Source organism: Trachurus trachurus (assembly GCF_905171665.1).
Source record: "Trachurus trachurus genome assembly, chromosome: 6".
Classification (NCBI taxonomy): Eukaryota; Metazoa; Chordata; class Actinopteri; order Carangiformes; family Carangidae; genus Trachurus; species Trachurus trachurus.
This window is the reverse complement of record NC_139897.1, coordinates 26,333,534-26,351,723: the sequence shown is the minus strand read 5'-3', so window position 1 is coordinate 26,351,723 and position 18,190 is coordinate 26,333,534. Positions and strand designations below refer to the sequence as shown.

Here is an 18,190-nt window from a genome sequence, read left to right as displayed (position 1 = left end):
AACAGTAACAACAAGTAACAACATACCGATCTGGCTGCTGTGGTCACACACACACACACTGCCACTAAAATAGATGGTTTCACACACACATTAGGGTTTTTTGGGGAAAAGACACTTTCTTGGCTTCTAAGTAAGTTTCTTATCTGCAAAATCTACATTTTTCTTTTTGCTGTGATAAGTTTCTTTTGGGTTCTTATTTATTTTATGTTCCACCATCTTCTCCTTAATCCGCAGCAGCTGCATCAGGAGCTAAGCTAAAATCATAGGCTAAACTCTTAGAAGTCACAGTTTAGCAACTTCAAACATATTTAAACATGCCTGGCTGGAACAAACGGCTTTTTTTTTTTTTTTTTAACTCTTCGTTTGTTGTGTGGTGATGATGATGTCACCTGTTGGCTGATGGCAGATGATGACCCCATGACTAAAGTGGTCTGTTATTGGTGGTATGTGCGTTTGATGTGGACGACATCTGTTTCTACAGATCAGTTATTATGATCTCCGGGGTGGTCAGATGGTCGTAGAGCAAAACGCTCCGATAAGTGTCCTATTATTAGACGTAAATATCACTAAAACGCTCATTATGGATAATTATACTAATGCTAATACGGCTATTAGTTGTTGCACGATTTGCAAAAAAAATCATATTGTGATTATTTTGGCAGGTGTTGTAGTTGGATTAATAATGTTACACTTAATTGTTACAGGCTTTAGATTGATGATGATGATGCGATTTTTGTTTGGTCTTGTGCTAAAACAATCTGAAAAATGTCTGGAGAATATGAGTTTATGGTCTGCGGCGTCTCTGGAGCAACACAACGCTCATGATTATTGGAAATCAGTAGGGCTGCCCAGTCTGGATTGACCAGTAGTCATCATTTAGGGCCATTAGTCGACTAATCGTTGCAGATTTAATAATATATTTGCAGAGCTTGCATGTCACCTTCTTGCGGTCGTCATTTTTCTTCTCAAAATGATCCCAGATTTTAGATTTCTTGCCCGACGTGATATTAATACTTAACTGTCTCACAACCGCGATATCGAAGGGACCTGCCGTGTAAAAAAGAAGAAAAAAAACTAGCCTACTTCCTGTATCTGACCCTTCAAATAAAAGCTCTAGCCTTTCATACATAGTTCAGTCATATACCAGATTTTTACTAATATAGCATAGCAAAACACGTGTTTGTGTTTTGTGTTTTGTTGTAGGTATTCAAGAATATTTTATTGATTGCCTGGCCTCCGATGACCAGAAAAACAGCAATTAGGCTACAGGTCTCTGATTGAGGGTCAGAATGACCTGAGCTCCAGATGGGTCGGGCAAATTTTACTTTGCTTTTTAGACGACCATCACATCATATTGAACGGGATCAGTGAGACATTCGCAGACCATCAACTGTCACCACGATGTAGAAGTAACCGAGAGAAGGGAGGGTGGCCAGGTTGTACAAGTCAGCTGTGGCTGGGACTGTGTATTTTGCATATAGTTTTGTTGCACAGTTGGAGTTTTCTGCTGTTATTAGAGCAGCCGAGGACGGCACATGTCCTCCCAGTCTTCCTAGACACACACAGAAGAGAAAGGGTCCACTTCTTGGCGCTTGCAATCAAATGCAGTCGCTTGCATTCAAATGCAGTGGCGTGCACAGACTTTTTGAAGGGCGGGGGCAATTGGGAAAAAAAGGGCACATAGCGCTTTCTCGCTACTGAAGAGGGCACTTTAGCACACGTTTTGGCCCCCATGAGGTCACTTTAGCACACGTTTTGGCTCCTAGAGGGCACTTTAGCACATGTTTTGGCCCCCATGAGGGCACTTTAGCACGCGTTTTGGCTCCTAGAGGGCACTTTAGCACATGTTTTGGCCCCCATGAGGTCACTTTAGCACGCATTTTGGCTCCTAGAGGGCACTTTAGCACACGTTTTGGCTCCCATGAGGTCACTTTAGCACGCGTTTTGGCTTCCAAGAGGGCACTTTAGCACACGTTTTGGCTCCCATGAGGTCACTTTAGCACGCGTTTTGGCTTCCAAGAGGGCACTTTAAGGCGTGTTTTGGCGACTGCCCCCCTTGCCCCCACCCGTTGTGTGATTTCAGATACATTTTTGTTTGATTATGCAGCCTATTTGTTGACTTGTATCTTTCCAGGTCAATATTGAACAACCTCAAACAGGCAGCTCAAACTTTGGGCCACCAATGATAAATAAATAAAAAACGGCTTTTCACTTTAACCAATTCTCCAGTGTCCAAAACGTTAATCTGAAGTTGTTAAAGCTGGTTTTTGTCAGTGAACATGGTGCAACAACCATCCTCAGTCTCTCATCCGTCAATGGAGGTTTGTCCCGACGCCGTAGCGCAAGCAGACGAACGGCGTGTCTGAGTTCACTGGCAGCGGTCGTAATGAAATGTGTCTGGATGAGACGCCAGCTTCCGTGTGAAGGTTTTAAAACAAGCCAGGACTCATCATCACCAACACGTCCCGAAACAACACCACCTCCCTGCAGACAGGCTGCCACACACAGCTGACACCAAACCATAAAGTGAACTCTTAAAAAAAGAAGAAAGAAAAGTCATTTAAAGTGTTGAGTGAGTGAGGCCTTGTGTTCCTTATAATAGAAGCTGTCTCTTACTTTGAAGGCCCTGAAACTTGTTTTTCCACCGGGTCGCTGCAGGAACGGCATATTTTCTGCCAAAGTTTGAACAGTTTTGATGATTTTGCATGAAAGACTTAAGCTTTTTTTTATTATTATCTATATATATTTATCATTTTTTTTGCTTTGAAACTTGTGTCACACGCCGGTGCAGTTGAGCAGTCTCTCTCTGCTTGTCGTCAGTAGTTTCTTTGTGGAGACTTCATTGTGACATCCAGCTGCTTCCCACTGGCACCGCAAGATACTGAAGCTGCTCTTGTGGTTTGCATGTGTATGTGTGTGTGTTCAAGTGTGTGTTAAAGTGTGTGTGTGTGTGTGTGTGTGTGTGTGTGTGTGTGTGTGTGTGTGTGTGTGCTATCTATCACAAGGCATCCAGCACCCAGGGCTGTGTTTTCATTGAACAAACACGATGCAGCATTTTTGACATGCAGATGCCCGTTTTCTGCTCACGCACGTGGACGAGCTGTGATAAGCATCAGAGGAAGCAGCAGCAGCAGGAGAGAGGAAGAGGAGGAAGAGGAGGAGGAGGAGGGTGGGGGGGCGGCGGCCTGGCAGGAGAGAGGGCACGGGGCGGAGAGAGAGGAACAAGACGAGAGACAGTGTGAGTGACAGATGTAGAGACGAAGGCTGACAGGACGTAGGCTGCCGTGCAGATATTGTTTTCAGACACAAAGTGAACATGCAGGACGTTCACGCCGCCGACGCCTGCAGCAGCGGAGCGGCTGTCACAGCGCCGTCGACCTCTGTGCACAACAAAACCGAAGTGCCAGGATGTGACTCTGGATGTTTCTGCCTCCTGTGCAGAGCTGCTGCTCTCGTGCTGCTGAACGACGACAAAACAGAAAGTTGGTTTTCAAACTTTCAATCACAGTCGCGCTGTGGAAGTAAAGTGACCGCAGCAGCAGCAGCAGCAACAATAACAGCGTCTGTGGTGCAAATAAGAATCATTCATGTAAAAATGTAACACAGTTTATGATCATTTATTGAATTTCTACACATAAAATGAAAAATATACGAATAAAAGTTATATATAAAGATTAATAAACATTGGAACAATGTCATATATTGACATACAGGCCTATACAGTTATGTATGTTTGCTTATACTGAAGACATCCATCCATCCATCCAGCTGACACAGGGTGACAGCAGGGTACAGCCTGGGGATCGAACCCACAACCTTTTTGATGTGAGGCTGTGGCGCCCTGTTAAGTCACATTAATATATATATCCTTCCCAAAGTACGTATGTTATATATAGATTATATACAGTATGTTGTTTTAAAACATTTGCATTTAGGAATTCATTAAATATCGATACCTAACATCGATGCAACACCAGGGATGCATGATACAGAAATTTAGCTGATAGCTGAGTTGTCAATAATATATGTCAACTTTACGGTATATATCTGTAAATGATGACAATGACCTTTACTGTATTTATTATCAGACTATACCAATTTTGTGCCAACAACATCATGCATCCCAATCGTATCAATAAAAACTCATCATATAGATATCTCTGTATACAAGTTTTACTATTAGTTTTCCATATATATCATAAACACATCTTTATATCGAGAGGATGTAGATGTCGTGTGATAAGTAAGTGGAATCTTCACTCTTGTTATAAGGACATGTATTTCATATATTACATCTGTGGATCATGATTGAGGACTTACAGTTAATGTCTAATTCATGTCAATCCATCCAATAGTTATTATGACATTTCATATAAAACTAATGTGGTGACACAGTCAGTAGTTTTATTCTCCGACCTTGCAGCAGTAGAGGTTCAGATGTTCCAGTGTGGATCACTGTGGTCGACCGAGGTCCCGTTGTATCAGAAGAACATGAAGTATATTTAGCTGCTGCTTCTGCTGCTGCTGTGTTTGGAGAATAAAGAGCTGCTCTCATTCATCTGCTCAGGTTCGATTTGTTTAGTTTATCACGAGGCCGCTGCTCCGAGCCGGAGGGAGGGAGGGAGGCTGCAGCCGCTCGCTAACAGGCTAACAGGCTAACAGGCTAACAGAGCCGTCCCAACACTGACAGGTTGACGCTCAGTTGGTGTAGTAATGAGATACTGTACCCAAACCTAACATATCCGATGTACAACGGCGGCGTTTGGCTTTGGTTTCGTTACGACGGAGACTCACAGTGGTCTGCATTTTTGTCAGGAAAGTGTGTGTGTGTCTGCATATGTGTGTGTGTTTGGGTAGTAACAGCTGCAGGGCTCTGGTGGGCTGGAGGAATGACTGGCATCCCTTTGGAGCATTCCTGAGGGCCAAACACTTTCACCTCCTCTGGGAAACACACACACACACACACACACACACACACACACACACACACACACACACACACACACACACACACACACACGGATGTCTGATGAACACCTTAAACTTGGGGGGAGGGGGGATCTGCTAATCACATCACAATCTTTGGCGTCCTCCTGTAAACGTCTCCAATCCAAACTCTGTGTGAACGAGCGAACAAGAGGAAAAAAACTGTAAAATAAAATGCAGAAAAGTTGTCTATGAATGAATATTCTTATTCATCCAGGTCATTGTTCTGTCTCTCTCTTTCTCAAATTGAATTGTAGGCAACTGGACTAACCCTAACCCTGAATCTTACCAAGAATATTTGTCTCATTTCTAGTCAAAATGTAATGTCTAGTCAAAACAAATCTCATTATACTTAAAATAAGACTCGTCACATAAAAAGCAGCTTGTTTTTAGACACTTTTTACTTCTACTACTACTACATTTTCACTTGAAATAAGTAGAACAATCTGATAGTGGAGCAAGTTTTTCTTTTTTATTACAAGCACAAAAAACTTGCTTTCACTGACAGATTTTTCTACTTATTTCAATTGAAAATTTGTTTGAAACAAGTGAAAATTATCTAAAAACAAGTTACTTTATAGGTGGTGAGTCTTATTTTAAGTGGGAAGAGATTAGTTTTGACTAAAACTGAGACATTTTGACAAGAAATAAGACAAATATTCTTGGAAAGATTTTAAGTTTTTGCAGTGTATCCAAGGGGCTTCATCAGTTCGTAGCCTACGCATCAGTCTCACTAGTCCACACTAGTCTGACAAATACAAGTCCAGTTGCCTACGATTCAGTTTAAGAGAGAGAGAGAAAATGCAGCAAAGTGTTGTACTGTAGAGGTGAAACCGACATGTGAATCACTACAACACATTTTCAGAATCAGGAACAAGGTTTTGAATTCGATGAGGCTGCGTTTTCCAGATAAAGAAACGATTTCACAAGCCCCCAGAAAGGTTGTGACATGTCAAAACTCCAAAGAAAAGAACAGAAAAGATTTCCTTTTTTGCTTCAGTAATGGATACTTCTGGTTATTTCTCTTCTTCTTCTGGGCTCAGATCCTGGATCAAGTCCCTGTGTGGACATTTGAGACCTTGACAGTAGGATAGACTGGATTTAAAACAACACAATAACACATCTGTTTGTCATCTGGACTGAGAGATACAGATACAATAGAAAAACTTGAACTCTATATTTGTTGTTGTGCACTTTTTTTTTTCTTTTTTTTTTTTTTTTACCAGGAATGTCCACAATTATTATTTTTTTCACCATAATCATGTTTTCCACATCTGGCCTGAGGCTGCTCATCTCGGCAGAAAGCCTCATGTTTATTATAAACATGAGGGAGTTTTTGTTTTTCCTGCTTTGTGTTCATTTGTTCTGCTTTGTGATGTTTTTCTTCCTCTAATCAAGAAGTTTTCTCTTTTAGGCTCAGACGTTTCAACCAAACTGGTCCAGATATTTACAGAGATTAACATCGAGGTTAATGTCTCCTCCTCTCCTCCTCCTCCTCTTCCTCCTCTTTCCCTCTCACCTCACCACTTCACCTCCTTCTCCATTGCCCTTCATTTATCCTCCTTCGCTCCCTCCCTCGCTTCCTTTCCTCCCTTCCTCCTCCTCAGTGTGTAGTAAATCTCATCAGTGAGCTCCAGGAGCAGATGTGCAAGTTTCAGGCAGAGATCAGCACTCGCATCCAGGAGAAGCGGGCGCTGGAGGAGCTGGAGGAGCAGGAGGCGCAGCAGGGGGCGGAGCAGCTGGAGCCACCGCGCTCCGGCTCTGACTCTGACGCTCCGTGGATGCACAATGGAGGACAGACTGTACACGTAGGGAGACTTGATGGATGAACTCATCTTCCCCCTCCTCCTCCTCCTCTCCTCCTCCTCCCCTCCATCATTTCCTCCTCTTCTCCTTCTCCTACTTCTACTTCACTCCTCCCCTTTTGTTTAACCCGTCCACACACCACCCGGTATTTGGATATAGTGTTTTCCACAGAATCAAACTAACATCTTCTCGTGAAAACGTGTCTCATGTTGTGTGTGTGTCGTGTGTATGTTGATTGTAGGACGCTGTGGTGGCGCTGTGCTCTGGTTCTGATCTTTGCAGATTTGGAGACTGTTGATTGTTTTTTTTTCCCAAATGCCTCCAAACATTTGAGGAGTTGCTGAGCTGAAAATATGAAAATATGACTTCATGGAGTCAGGCGATTAAAGAGATATTCAACATTTTGGCAACAAATTGGCCCATTGCCATAATCCCTATAGTCTTAGCAGTAGGTTCGTTACCTTTAATTGTCGGTGCAAGCTGTTTTTAGAACGGCGGAGCAGAGCCGCGAGCTGCTCAGAGCTACGCTACGGAGGCTCATGGGATTTCTTGGTTTCCCTCATCAAACTCATCAAATACACAATCCAACAACTCCAAAACGCTCTGGTGGACAAGTTGTGACCTGCACATTCACCACGCTATGAGATAATAACAGAACGTTACGATACAGAGTTGTTTTAGAGGTAAATACATGCAAAACAGCTGATGCGTGTTCCCGTCGGGGGCAGTTTTTCGGCAAACAGTCTCTGAATTTGCCTCGAAAACAACTCTGTCTCGTAACGTTCTGTTATTATCTCATAGCGTGGTGAATGTGCAGGTCACAACTTGTCCACCAGAGCGTTTTGGAGTTGTTGGATTGTGTATTTGATGAGTTTGATGAAGGAAAACCAAGAAATCCCAATAGCCTCCGTAGTGTAGCTCTGAGCAGCTCACGGCTCTGCTCCGCCGTTCTAAAAATAGCTTGCACCGACAATTAAAGGTAACAAACCTACTGCTATGACTATAGGGATTATGGCAATGGGCCAATTTGCCAAAATGTTGAACTATCCCTTTAAACCGTCCTCCTGTCGAATGATGAAAGACGTAATAAATCAGATTTTGTTGCACCTTTCTCCTCAAGTATTTGAAGCATTTTGGGGAAGAAAAAAAAACGTGTTTCAAACCTGATCTGGATTTTGTCTTTTATAAATCCTGTCGCCTTGGGGTTCGTTTGTTTTTGGTTTTTTCCCTTTGGATCAGGAATAATGTTTTCATCTGATTGCCTGCATGACGGTGGTTCCTCCCTCTACTAACAACTACAGTTTTACCTCCTGTCCGTTTGTTTCCTCCTGCACCGACCCGGTGGATGATCATTGGTCATTTTAACGGTTTGTATAACAAACACACACACGCTCTCTTCGTCACATCGCACTGCACAGGGTTTTTTTTCCCCCTTGGACAGCGGTAACTTCACGGCAGCCTGGATGGCTTTTCTGGGTTCATCCTCATCCTCCTTCTTCTTCCTCTTCTCCTTCTCTCCCCTGGCTGCTGATAACTGCACGCTGTGGTGTCTGTTTCAGGAGGAACAGGTTTTTCCCTGTTTATTATTAACCTCTGGACTGTTCGGCCCCTTGGAAAACCTTTATAACTGCACTGAATGTGAACCTTGATGTTTGAAAACCCTCCCGTCTGTGAACTGTTCAGCAATATTGGCATTGAAAATAAGAAATATGCATTCAACTGTGTGTTTGTGTGTGTTTTGGTTTCCCCGCTGCAGGATTTATTACAAGAGGTGAAGCAGCTGAAAAGCAAAGTGGAGGAGCTGGAGGGAGAGAAGAGCCAATATGAGAGGAAACTAAGAGCAACAAAGGTAGCTACATGTAGCAGCACGCACACCCCTCCAAAAAACATCTGCACACACGACCTGAACATCTGTATCATTACATTAGCCAGTCTGGGAACGAATGGGTCACAGTATATACAGAAGGATGACGATAACAGAACAGATGAAACGTTTCAGTGTCAGGAGAGAAAAGTGACGCTAATGATAATGTGCAATAATCAGTCGGAGATGAGTAATGTAAATAAACACAGCTGCAGGGTTCATGTGATCCCATTACAGTGAAGCTTTACAGTCATTACTACAATACACATGTAGTACATCTGAGAGGAAGAGGAGGAGGAGGAGGAGGAGGAGGAGGTAACGAAGGTCATGAGGTCACAGCTTATCGTTTTAGATCAAAGCCTGAACATCTGCATGGCTTAATGCTGCAGGTGCATGGGTACAGATGTGCAGCTGATGAAGAGCTCTGTGGTTATAGACATATACACTGCAAAAACTCAAAATCTTTCCAAGAATATTTGTCTTATTTCTTGTCAAAATGTCTAATTTCTAGTCAAAACTAATCTCTTTCCACTTAAAATAAGACTCACCACCTAAAAATGTACTTGTTTTTAGATAATTTTCACTTGTTTCAAACGAATTAAAACAAGTAGAAAAATCTGCCAGTGAAAGCAAATTTTTTGTATTTGTAATAAGAAAGAAAAACTGATTTTTCTACTTATTTCAAGTGAAAAAAGGCTTGAAAGAAGTAAAAAGTATCAAAAACAAGCTACTTTTGTATGTGATGAGTCTTATTTTAGGTATAATGAGATTTATTTTGACTAGAAATAGGACAAATATGCTTGGTAAGATTTTGAGTTTTTGCAGTGTAGTATAACAGCCTGAACCACATTTTGAAATTGGACCCTTTATTGAAAAAAAATTGCATATCAGATTTGCATGGAGAATGACCTTACATACCTGCAGGATGTGTGAATTTTGATACACACATTTTCAACACATTTCTACTATAAAATAAGTTATGAAATATTAAGTAGTTTTACTTTGCATCAATGCAGTAACTATTCCTATTGAAGTTTCAGTAACATTTTTTAAGTTTTTCTTACCTTAACTTTTTCAAAATTGGAAAAAAAAAATATCCACGTGAAAACACATCTGGGTCACTGACTGACAGCGGCCATATCGGATGTCCCAAGTGACGGCTGCTGGTGCATAAATAACTGCACCCTGGTGGATTATCTGATCATTGCCTGTATCTGATTGTATACATTAGGTTTTTCAGGGGGGGAAAAATCACAGTGAGGATGTAGAGGTCTCAAAAACTCATGTATTTTTTTCATGTATCAAATACAAATGGCGACATACAGTAGGGTTAAGACGATTAGTGACAATTTTTGCAGAAATGAGAGCATTGCAATTGAAAAACATGATATTAATTTGATTTTTGCAGATTTTTTCTCTCCAGAATGACGTTTTTATTAATTATTAAAACATATTTAATTCATTGAATTGATGTCCCAACACAAAAAGCAGAAAGACAAATAATAATCAATAATCAAAGACTGACATATTAACACTTCTCTCTCCTAACTCCCTGTTTGTCACTTTTTAACTTGACGCAGGTCGAACTGCTGTTGCTTTCTCTGTGCTTACACTGCTTCCTTCCTCCTCTCCCTCCTCCACTCTCTCTATCCTCTCCTCTTCTCCTTCTTCTCTATTAACCTCCATCTCTCTCTCTCTCTGTGGCTTGCTCTCTTCACTCTCTTCCCCGCTCTTCTTTTCTCCACATCTCTCAATCAACCCTGTCATTACTCTCTTCCTGTCCCTCTCTCTCTCTCTATCTCTCTTCTAGCTCTCTATCTCTTACTCTCTCCATGTGTGTTACCAGTCGCTCATGACCCAGCTGTCCAGCCTCAAGCTGACTGTGGAGCACACACAGCTGGAGAAGCAGCAGTGGGAGGAGCGCTGGCGCAGCGCACAGGTGCCTGCTCTTCCTCCTCTTCCTCCTCCTCCTCTTCTTCTTGCTTGTGTTCGTTCCTTTCCTTTGATTAATCCTTTCCTTACACCCTGCCTCCTTCTGTCCTCTTAACCTTTCTACCTTTCCCTCTCCCAGTGTGTTTTCTCCACTTCCTCCTGCTCTTCCTCCTATTTATTTTGCACTTGCAGCTCTTCTCTTCCTCCTTTCCTTCCTCCTCCTCCTCCTCTTCCTCTTCCTTCCTCCTCCTCGCTCTGCTTTTTTTGTTGGAGGCTGAGTTTTTGTTACAAATCACAAATATAGCTACACATATGATTTGATAGTAAAACATCCTGATTGTGCAGAAGCAGAAGAAAATCCATCCCTCTGCTTCTGGGCATCTCTCTTTACTTTTCTTTTTGTTTGCATGGACAATATAAACCTATATACAACTGTGTGATGTACTACAGTTGTGTGATGTTTGTGTTTCACTGTGGATAAAACCCAGACACTTCCTCAGTTTCCTCAGAGCTGATAAGACAAATTAAATTAAAACTATATATATTTATATCTGGTGTCAATCACATTATGATTTATTGTCTTTGAATTGTAGTGCTTTATTGTTGGCTTCTTCAAGACTTTTATTGTGAAAGTCTTCTGGAAGTCCGTGCACACACCTGTGACGTTGATCTGAGTGAACTCACACTGGACTAACGCAGGTGGACAGGTGGAACCAAAACTCATAATTGACTCTTTAATTGATCAGTGATGTGGGACTGATGAGGAGGAGGACAAACGTTTTATTTCTCAGACATTGGTTGAAAGGTGAACAAGACTTTATCACAGGTGGTGAAGAGTCACTGACGCCACGACGTTGATAGAGATGTGATGCGATGCTGAAGCTGGAGGTGCGGCTCTTTAAAATGGTGTTTTTCAAATTCAAAATTAATCAATATATATATTTCCAGAGCCACGGCAGCTTCATTTATGTAGTTTATGTTTATGTAGAGAGGAGAGATGTGAGAGCATCAGATTGTGTTGCGTCTGTCTCTCAAGCCTTCGGCCGCTGAGGAACTTAAAGCTCGACTTTTGTGACGCATCTAAAAGAATCCAAAGGTCAATGATCAGTTTAAAGGGATAGAGATAGAGATTTTCAAATTGGCCCATTGCCATAATCCCTATAGTCATAGCAGTAGGTTTGTTACCTTTAATTGTCGGTGCAAGCTATTTTTAGAACGGCGGAGCAGAGCCGCGAGCTGCTCAGAGCTACGCTACAGAGGCTCATGGGATTTCTTGGTTTCCCTCATCAAACTCATCAAATACACAATACAACAACTCCAAAACGCTCTGGTGGACAAGTTGTGACCTGCACATTCACCACGCTATGAGATAATAACACAACGTTACCAGACAGAGTTGTTTTAGAGGTAAATGCAGAGATTGCTTGATGAAAAACTGTCCCTGAAGGCAACGCACATCAGCGGTTTTGCATGAATTTACCTCTAAAACAACTCTGTCTCCTAACGTTCTGTTATTATCTCATAGCGTGGTGAATGTGCAGGTCACAACTTGTCCACCAAAGCATTTTGGAGTTGTTGGATTGTGTATTTTATGAGTTTGATGAGGGAAACCAAGAAATCCCATTATTAGCCTAAAACATAAATCAGTAAATCAGATAAAGGCGTTGGAGAAAAATCAAATCACAAAACATTTAAAGACAGAGTGACTTGGAAAACATGGGACTAACACAGCAGGTGAAGATAAAACAAAACAGTAATTGGATTAAGAAAAACAGGAGAATGTAATAATAAATAAACGTGTTATGAGCTTTAGGCAAACTGTTCGATAGCGTTGGGCCGTAATAAATAAAAGCCGCCTCCTTCCATCTAGTCCTGACCTCAAGAACCTGCGTTTACAGCCGTTCACAAACCTCAAAGTCTCAAATCATGAATCTGAACATGTGTCTCTCACATCCTGATATCATCATCTCATCTCTGACTAGTTCTGATAAAAAATACTCTCGTTTCTAAGACGACGACTCATCCAGCCCAGTTGCCTTAAAACTGGTGGCTGCTCAGTGACCTGGAAGACGGAGACTCAGTTTACCCACTCTCTCTCTGTCGTCTTCTCTTCCACAGGCTGAGATCTCGGAGCTGCAGCAGCTCCTGGCCTCCAAAGACGCCGAGATCGAGTGTCTACAGACGCAGCTGCTGGCCCGAGACGGTTCGGCCAACGACAACGCAGAGAGAGGTAAACGCACACAACCTGACAGTCCTGCCCATCACATCAGATCCAGAGAGATAAGAGAGAAAGAGAGTCGGTGATATGCTTGTCTGTCTGTCAACTCTGATAATAACTCAACATGTTCCTCTCTTGACTGGTTCTTGCCTCTCTGCTGCCCTCTGCTGTAGAGGAGGTGTATATCAAGCAGCTGATTAACAAATGTAAGGCTTGATGATGGTGGTGGTGGTGGTGGTGACCTGCTGCTGCTGCTGCTGCTGCCCTGGTGACGGGTCTGATTTACAACCAAACTCTGACTGTGCAGACTCCTGACAGCTCGTGTTTTTATCATCAAGTGTAATTTCCAGGGCTGGGTTTTAAAAAATCTTCCAAATTTTCCATTTCATTTGGATCTTCAAGATGTGGAGCAGGTGCACCATGTGCAGATAGCAGCACATTTTTATAAAGAATACGAGTCGACTTAGGCTCAGGTCTTCATCAGATTTAATATGGTGACGCGTTTCGGCCAAAAGACCTTTCATTTCGATCTTTATTAGAAAGATCCGATATCAATTCATAAGACATAAGACTGTTTATTTATCCTGCACATGGGGAATTTTGTTGTTATAGAAGCATAAGGTAAAAAAAAAAAAAAAAGCAAATATAAAACAAACATATAAAAACAAAGAGAGAAACATTCTGTACAGTTTTGCGCCAAATTATTTCAAGAGTATATACAGTTATTTACTAGCCTGACAAACCAGACTATATCATTAAAATGTATAGTCTGGCAACGACCGGTAGAGGTGGGGGCGGGATGAAGGCTGTCTTTCAAACTGCCTCTGCACGCAATAGGGTAGCGCTAGGTAGTGCTACGACTAATCAGAGCAAAGAGCAGGATGACGTTAGCCTGACAAGCCAATTAAAATGTATGTCGTCATGGCGTTAAGCCGCCCAACGACTCTCTAAACAGATAGAGCGCTGCGATTGGTGAACACAAACGGTGTTTGAGACTCAAAAAGTTCCTATGGCTCGTTTCTAGACCCACCTACGGAGCAAATATATTTGCTGCCGCTAGGGTGCAGCGAGATTTCTAGGCTAATATGCTGACCTTTCATTTCGATCTTTATTTGAAAGATCCGATATCAATTCATAACAGACATAAGACTGTTGATAGGGAATTTGGTTGTTGTAGAAGCATACAAGGTTAAAAAAAAAAAAAAGGAGAAAAATATGCAAATATAGAAATATAAAACGATATAAAAACAAAGAGAGAAACGTTCTGTATAGTTTTGCGCCAAATTATTTCAAGAGTACATACAGTTATTTACAAGAATAGAATAAGAATTATATATAGTACACAGTGTTGACAGTTGTGAAGCACAAAAAGAAAGAAGCTATTGCACAGATGGGGGGGTATATGGGAAACACATAATTCATAATTCATGAAAATCCTTAGATCGATCTTTTAATCTTCCTGTTTCACTAACTGGACAAGATCACACGTATTATTGTGTCCATTCACTGCTGAAATGTTCACACTGATTGCAGAACTTGAATTATCACCCACGACTGTCACTGGACTGAAGAGTTGCACCGTTTACTTCTGGAGTGGGTCATGTTAAATAAATGTGCATTAATGTAACGGCTTTTGGGTCAGTTTTTAATGTATATGTTTATATTTTTAATAATGCACCAGGTTAGAGAGTTAGCAGCATTAGTTAGTTCTGTGAAAACCTCTTTCATAAACAAGAGAAAATTGGTTTTTAAAACTGAAATATCCCTAAACGGATCGACTCGGAAATCAAAATCCAGTCGGGACCTTCTCAAATCTATTCAGTAAATCGTTAGTGATACCCAGCCCCAGTAATTTCACACATTTACTCAGTCCATTATCAGGTATTTGTAAAACTAAACTGAAAGTGTTGCAGCTGAGTGATCGGCCGTCACTCAGGCGTCTGTTGGCAGAGTTTGGTTTCAGACTGGACCACGGCCGAGCGTCGCTTTGTGTCCGTCGTAGTAAAACCGTCCGACCGAAGTGCAGCAAGACTCTTGTGTCCTGTTACTGTAAATCCTCCTGTTCGCATGTTTCTCCACGCCGCTGCCCTGAGTGTGTGTGTGTGTGTGTGCAGCATGGTATGCACAGTGTAAACTTGGAGGGTATTATCCTGCTTATAACGAGGCCATCTGCCCACAAAGCGCCACATGGGAAGTATCAAGTGTCAAGTTATGTCACTTATAACTCGATTTGATCTTTGTTTACAGTCGAGCTGAGCGGACAAATAATAATCCTGTTAGTGCAATGATGATTTTAGCAGAAAGGGGGATTTTTGCATTTGATTTTCACAGAAAAACGTTATATTTATTAGATTTTTTGCTGTACCAAACCAACCCTTATGACCCAAGAATGCATCTTATTTATTTATTATATTGATTTGATTAATTGAACAAACAAACCAATTGATATCTCAACATAAAATCTCGGATTTTGATTGAAAAGGAGCAGAAAGGAGAATAATCATCAAAGAATAATATGATTTGGAACGAGAGAAATCTCTTTTACCTTTATCAAAGAGTTTCAGATGCTGCATGTTTAATTGGGCTGAAATAATATAAGTAAACAATATTTTTTGATTAATTGTTCTTAAAATACTTCAGAAAACAGTACTCTGTCTTCCTCCGTCAATTGTTTTTTCTTGTTTGTTTGTTTTTTAAATTTACCTTTTTTTGAGTTGCATGAACTCCAAGTTTTTATGAGCTGAGTCCTCCTGTCACAGTCGATACCTACATTTTAATACCCGTTACCATATCAACCATCACCTGTGCAGGTGGCTTGTCTTAGTATCTTCTCTTTCAAACTATGATTCGACCAATCAGAATTGAGGATTCTCAGTGGCCTCTTTATAAACATCTTCAACCCTCTCTGTATATCTGATTGTAGCTCTGTCGGTTTGTCTGGTCTGATCAATTAAAGGTTGCTCCAACAATTTAGTAAAATTAATCAAAGACAGAATAATGAGGTTTGAAAAGCTCCTCCAAAAGCCACAGAGGACAATAAACAAACTGATAAATAGATAAATTAACACAATTTTCCTGTGTTAAATTGTTGGAGTTCACCTTTAAAACACGTTTCTGTACTTTGTGCTTTAAACTGATGCCGGTAAAAGCTGCAGCTCTTTATTCCTACTGTATATTTTTTAAGGAATTCAGAGGAGAAACCTTGTTTTTCTCTGTTGGTATCAGTGCTACTACTGCACGCACACACACACGCATGCACACACACGCACACGCACACGCACACACACACACACACACACACACACACACACACACACACACACACACACACACACACACACACACACACACACACACACACACACCTGCTCTGTCCTCTGTCTATGAAAACGCTGCAGTGTTTGTCTCAGGTGCTGCTACGTGGGCAGTCGCGCTGTCACTGTGTATTTGTTGTGCTTGCTTATTCGTATTAGCCGGGCTGTCGTGTCCGTTGCCAGCATCACATCAGGCACCCGTCAGACGACCTAAATTAACTCGACGTGAGGCAACTGCGAGCCCAAACTAACATTTTTAATGCCTTGTTTTTTGTTTTGTTTTTAGACCAAGAATACCAGAGGCTGAAGGTCGGGATGGAGTCTCTATTAGCCTCAAATGATGAAAAGGTAAAAGAAACTTGTTTTAATATTCAATGTTTCTGTTATTTAAGCTCCATATTTTACACTTTTCATGTGTTTTATGTGAAGTGTTGATCCATCAGAAGATATATTTGTGGCTTTATGAACCAAAAACCATCACTCTGGCTTCTCTTTGGATCTCTAGTAACAACAGGTCGGTGTCAGCCAATCAGAAGAGAGGAGGATCTGAGCCTCTCTCGCTGATTGGCTGACTGTTTTATGAGTGATCTTTTCCAAACAGATTAGCTTTCAGGTAAAACATTCAGTTAAATCCTGCAGGTATTGGGTGGTGGGTCCAGGTGGGCGGGGCTTAGAGACTGCCTGCTTCGTTGTGACATCACAAAGTCACAGGAAGTCCTGACGGCTGGTTTTAAGGCTCAGTCAGAGGCTTTGATACTTCCACAGTATGGATATTATAGAACCTAGAGAAACATTTACACAATATGGAGCTTTATAATGTGAAACGTCCATTTTTTTTAGAGCCAATCTTTTCTTTTTGACTCGACAGGATCGTCGTATAGAGGAGTTGACCATCCTGCTCAGCCAGTACAGGAAGATGAGGGAGGTCATGGCTCTGACGCAGGGTACGAATCACTTCCTGTCTCACCTCAAACACTGGACAAGCTGCCTCCTCCTCCTCCTCCTCCTCCTCCTCCTCCTCCTCCTCCTCCTCTTCCTCCTTCCTTTTGTAATCATCATCATCATCATCCTAATGTAATATCTTTTACCCATCAGGCAGCAGCGAGGAGGAGCTGACCGGTTTAAAACTCAGAGCCATAACACACAAAGCACACTCGGACATCCTGAGGTCGGAGGTAAAGATCACAAGAAACCACTTCCTCATTTATTTCCACTGTTTTAAATTTTGTAGCTCCTTAATTGTTTGTTCTGTTTTTTGGGTAATTTATGTTTGTTGAAGTTTAGATGCACATGCATGTTACACAGACATTAACTTTCATATACATTTTAATTACTATTCTATTCCTCAGTGCAATTTTGATGCTATTTGCACATGTAATTAGTAGTTCTTTTTAAAATACATATATATAGGATGGTGTATATTATGCGATGAGTGTGGGGATGTACAAAACATTGTGTGTATTTTTATGTTTTATGGACTAGAGATGGAAATTATCTTTGTGTTAAATGTGGTGAACACATCTTTTTGTTCTTTTTAAAATGATTAATGTTAGTGCACAATGTCCCTCGATAAAAAAATCTAATCAAATTCATCAATTCAAAAAAAGGTTTTCCTCTTTTTCTGCACAGATGTCATCAAGAGGATCTTCTCCACTTATGTTGTCTTCATCACCTTACCAGAGAGACCTGGACATAAGGTAAACACACACACATTGTCATCATCACACACACGTCATAATTTTTATTCGTACTTACGTTTTATTTGTTTCAGTCTCCAGAACTCAATGGACACGTCGCTGGTGTCGGCTGGAGACACAAGCTTTTTAAACGGATCATGGTGAGAAGAAGCGCACTTTATGTTGTCCTTATTTATTTATAATACATATATATATATGACATAAATATATATATATATGGACAGTGATGATGTCATGTTTGTGTGTGTTGATCCTCTCCAGGCACCGGCGCAGGTTGTTGTCCAGCAGCCTTGAAGAGTTGCAGAGTGGATCTTTACAAAAGGTTTGTTAAAAAAAAAAAAAAGCGCTTTATTATTCTGCTGCTTCCTGCTAC

At 41.3% G+C, this 18,190-nt stretch overlaps 1 protein-coding gene across 3 annotated transcripts in view; it reads left to right on the top strand.

Annotated features, from left to right (window-relative positions):
* ppfibp2b (PPFIA binding protein 2b) overlaps positions 1-18,190 on the top strand; it is a 95,360-nt gene that overhangs the window by 60,021 nt on the left and 17,149 nt on the right. For all 3 annotated transcript variants that reach the window (XM_083973207.1, XM_083973208.1, XM_083973209.1), the window contains 8 exons: positions 8,549-8,641; positions 12,707-12,818; positions 16,407-16,468; positions 16,989-17,064; positions 17,216-17,295; positions 17,750-17,817; positions 17,892-17,957; positions 18,079-18,139. In XM_083973207.1, coding sequence (XP_083829333.1) covers positions 8,549-8,641; positions 12,707-12,818; positions 16,407-16,468; positions 16,989-17,064; positions 17,216-17,295; positions 17,750-17,817; positions 17,892-17,957; positions 18,079-18,139 — 618 coding nt within the window. The remainder of the gene's footprint in view (positions 1-8,548; positions 8,642-12,706; positions 12,819-16,406; positions 16,469-16,988; positions 17,065-17,215; positions 17,296-17,749; positions 17,818-17,891; positions 17,958-18,078; positions 18,140-18,190) is intronic.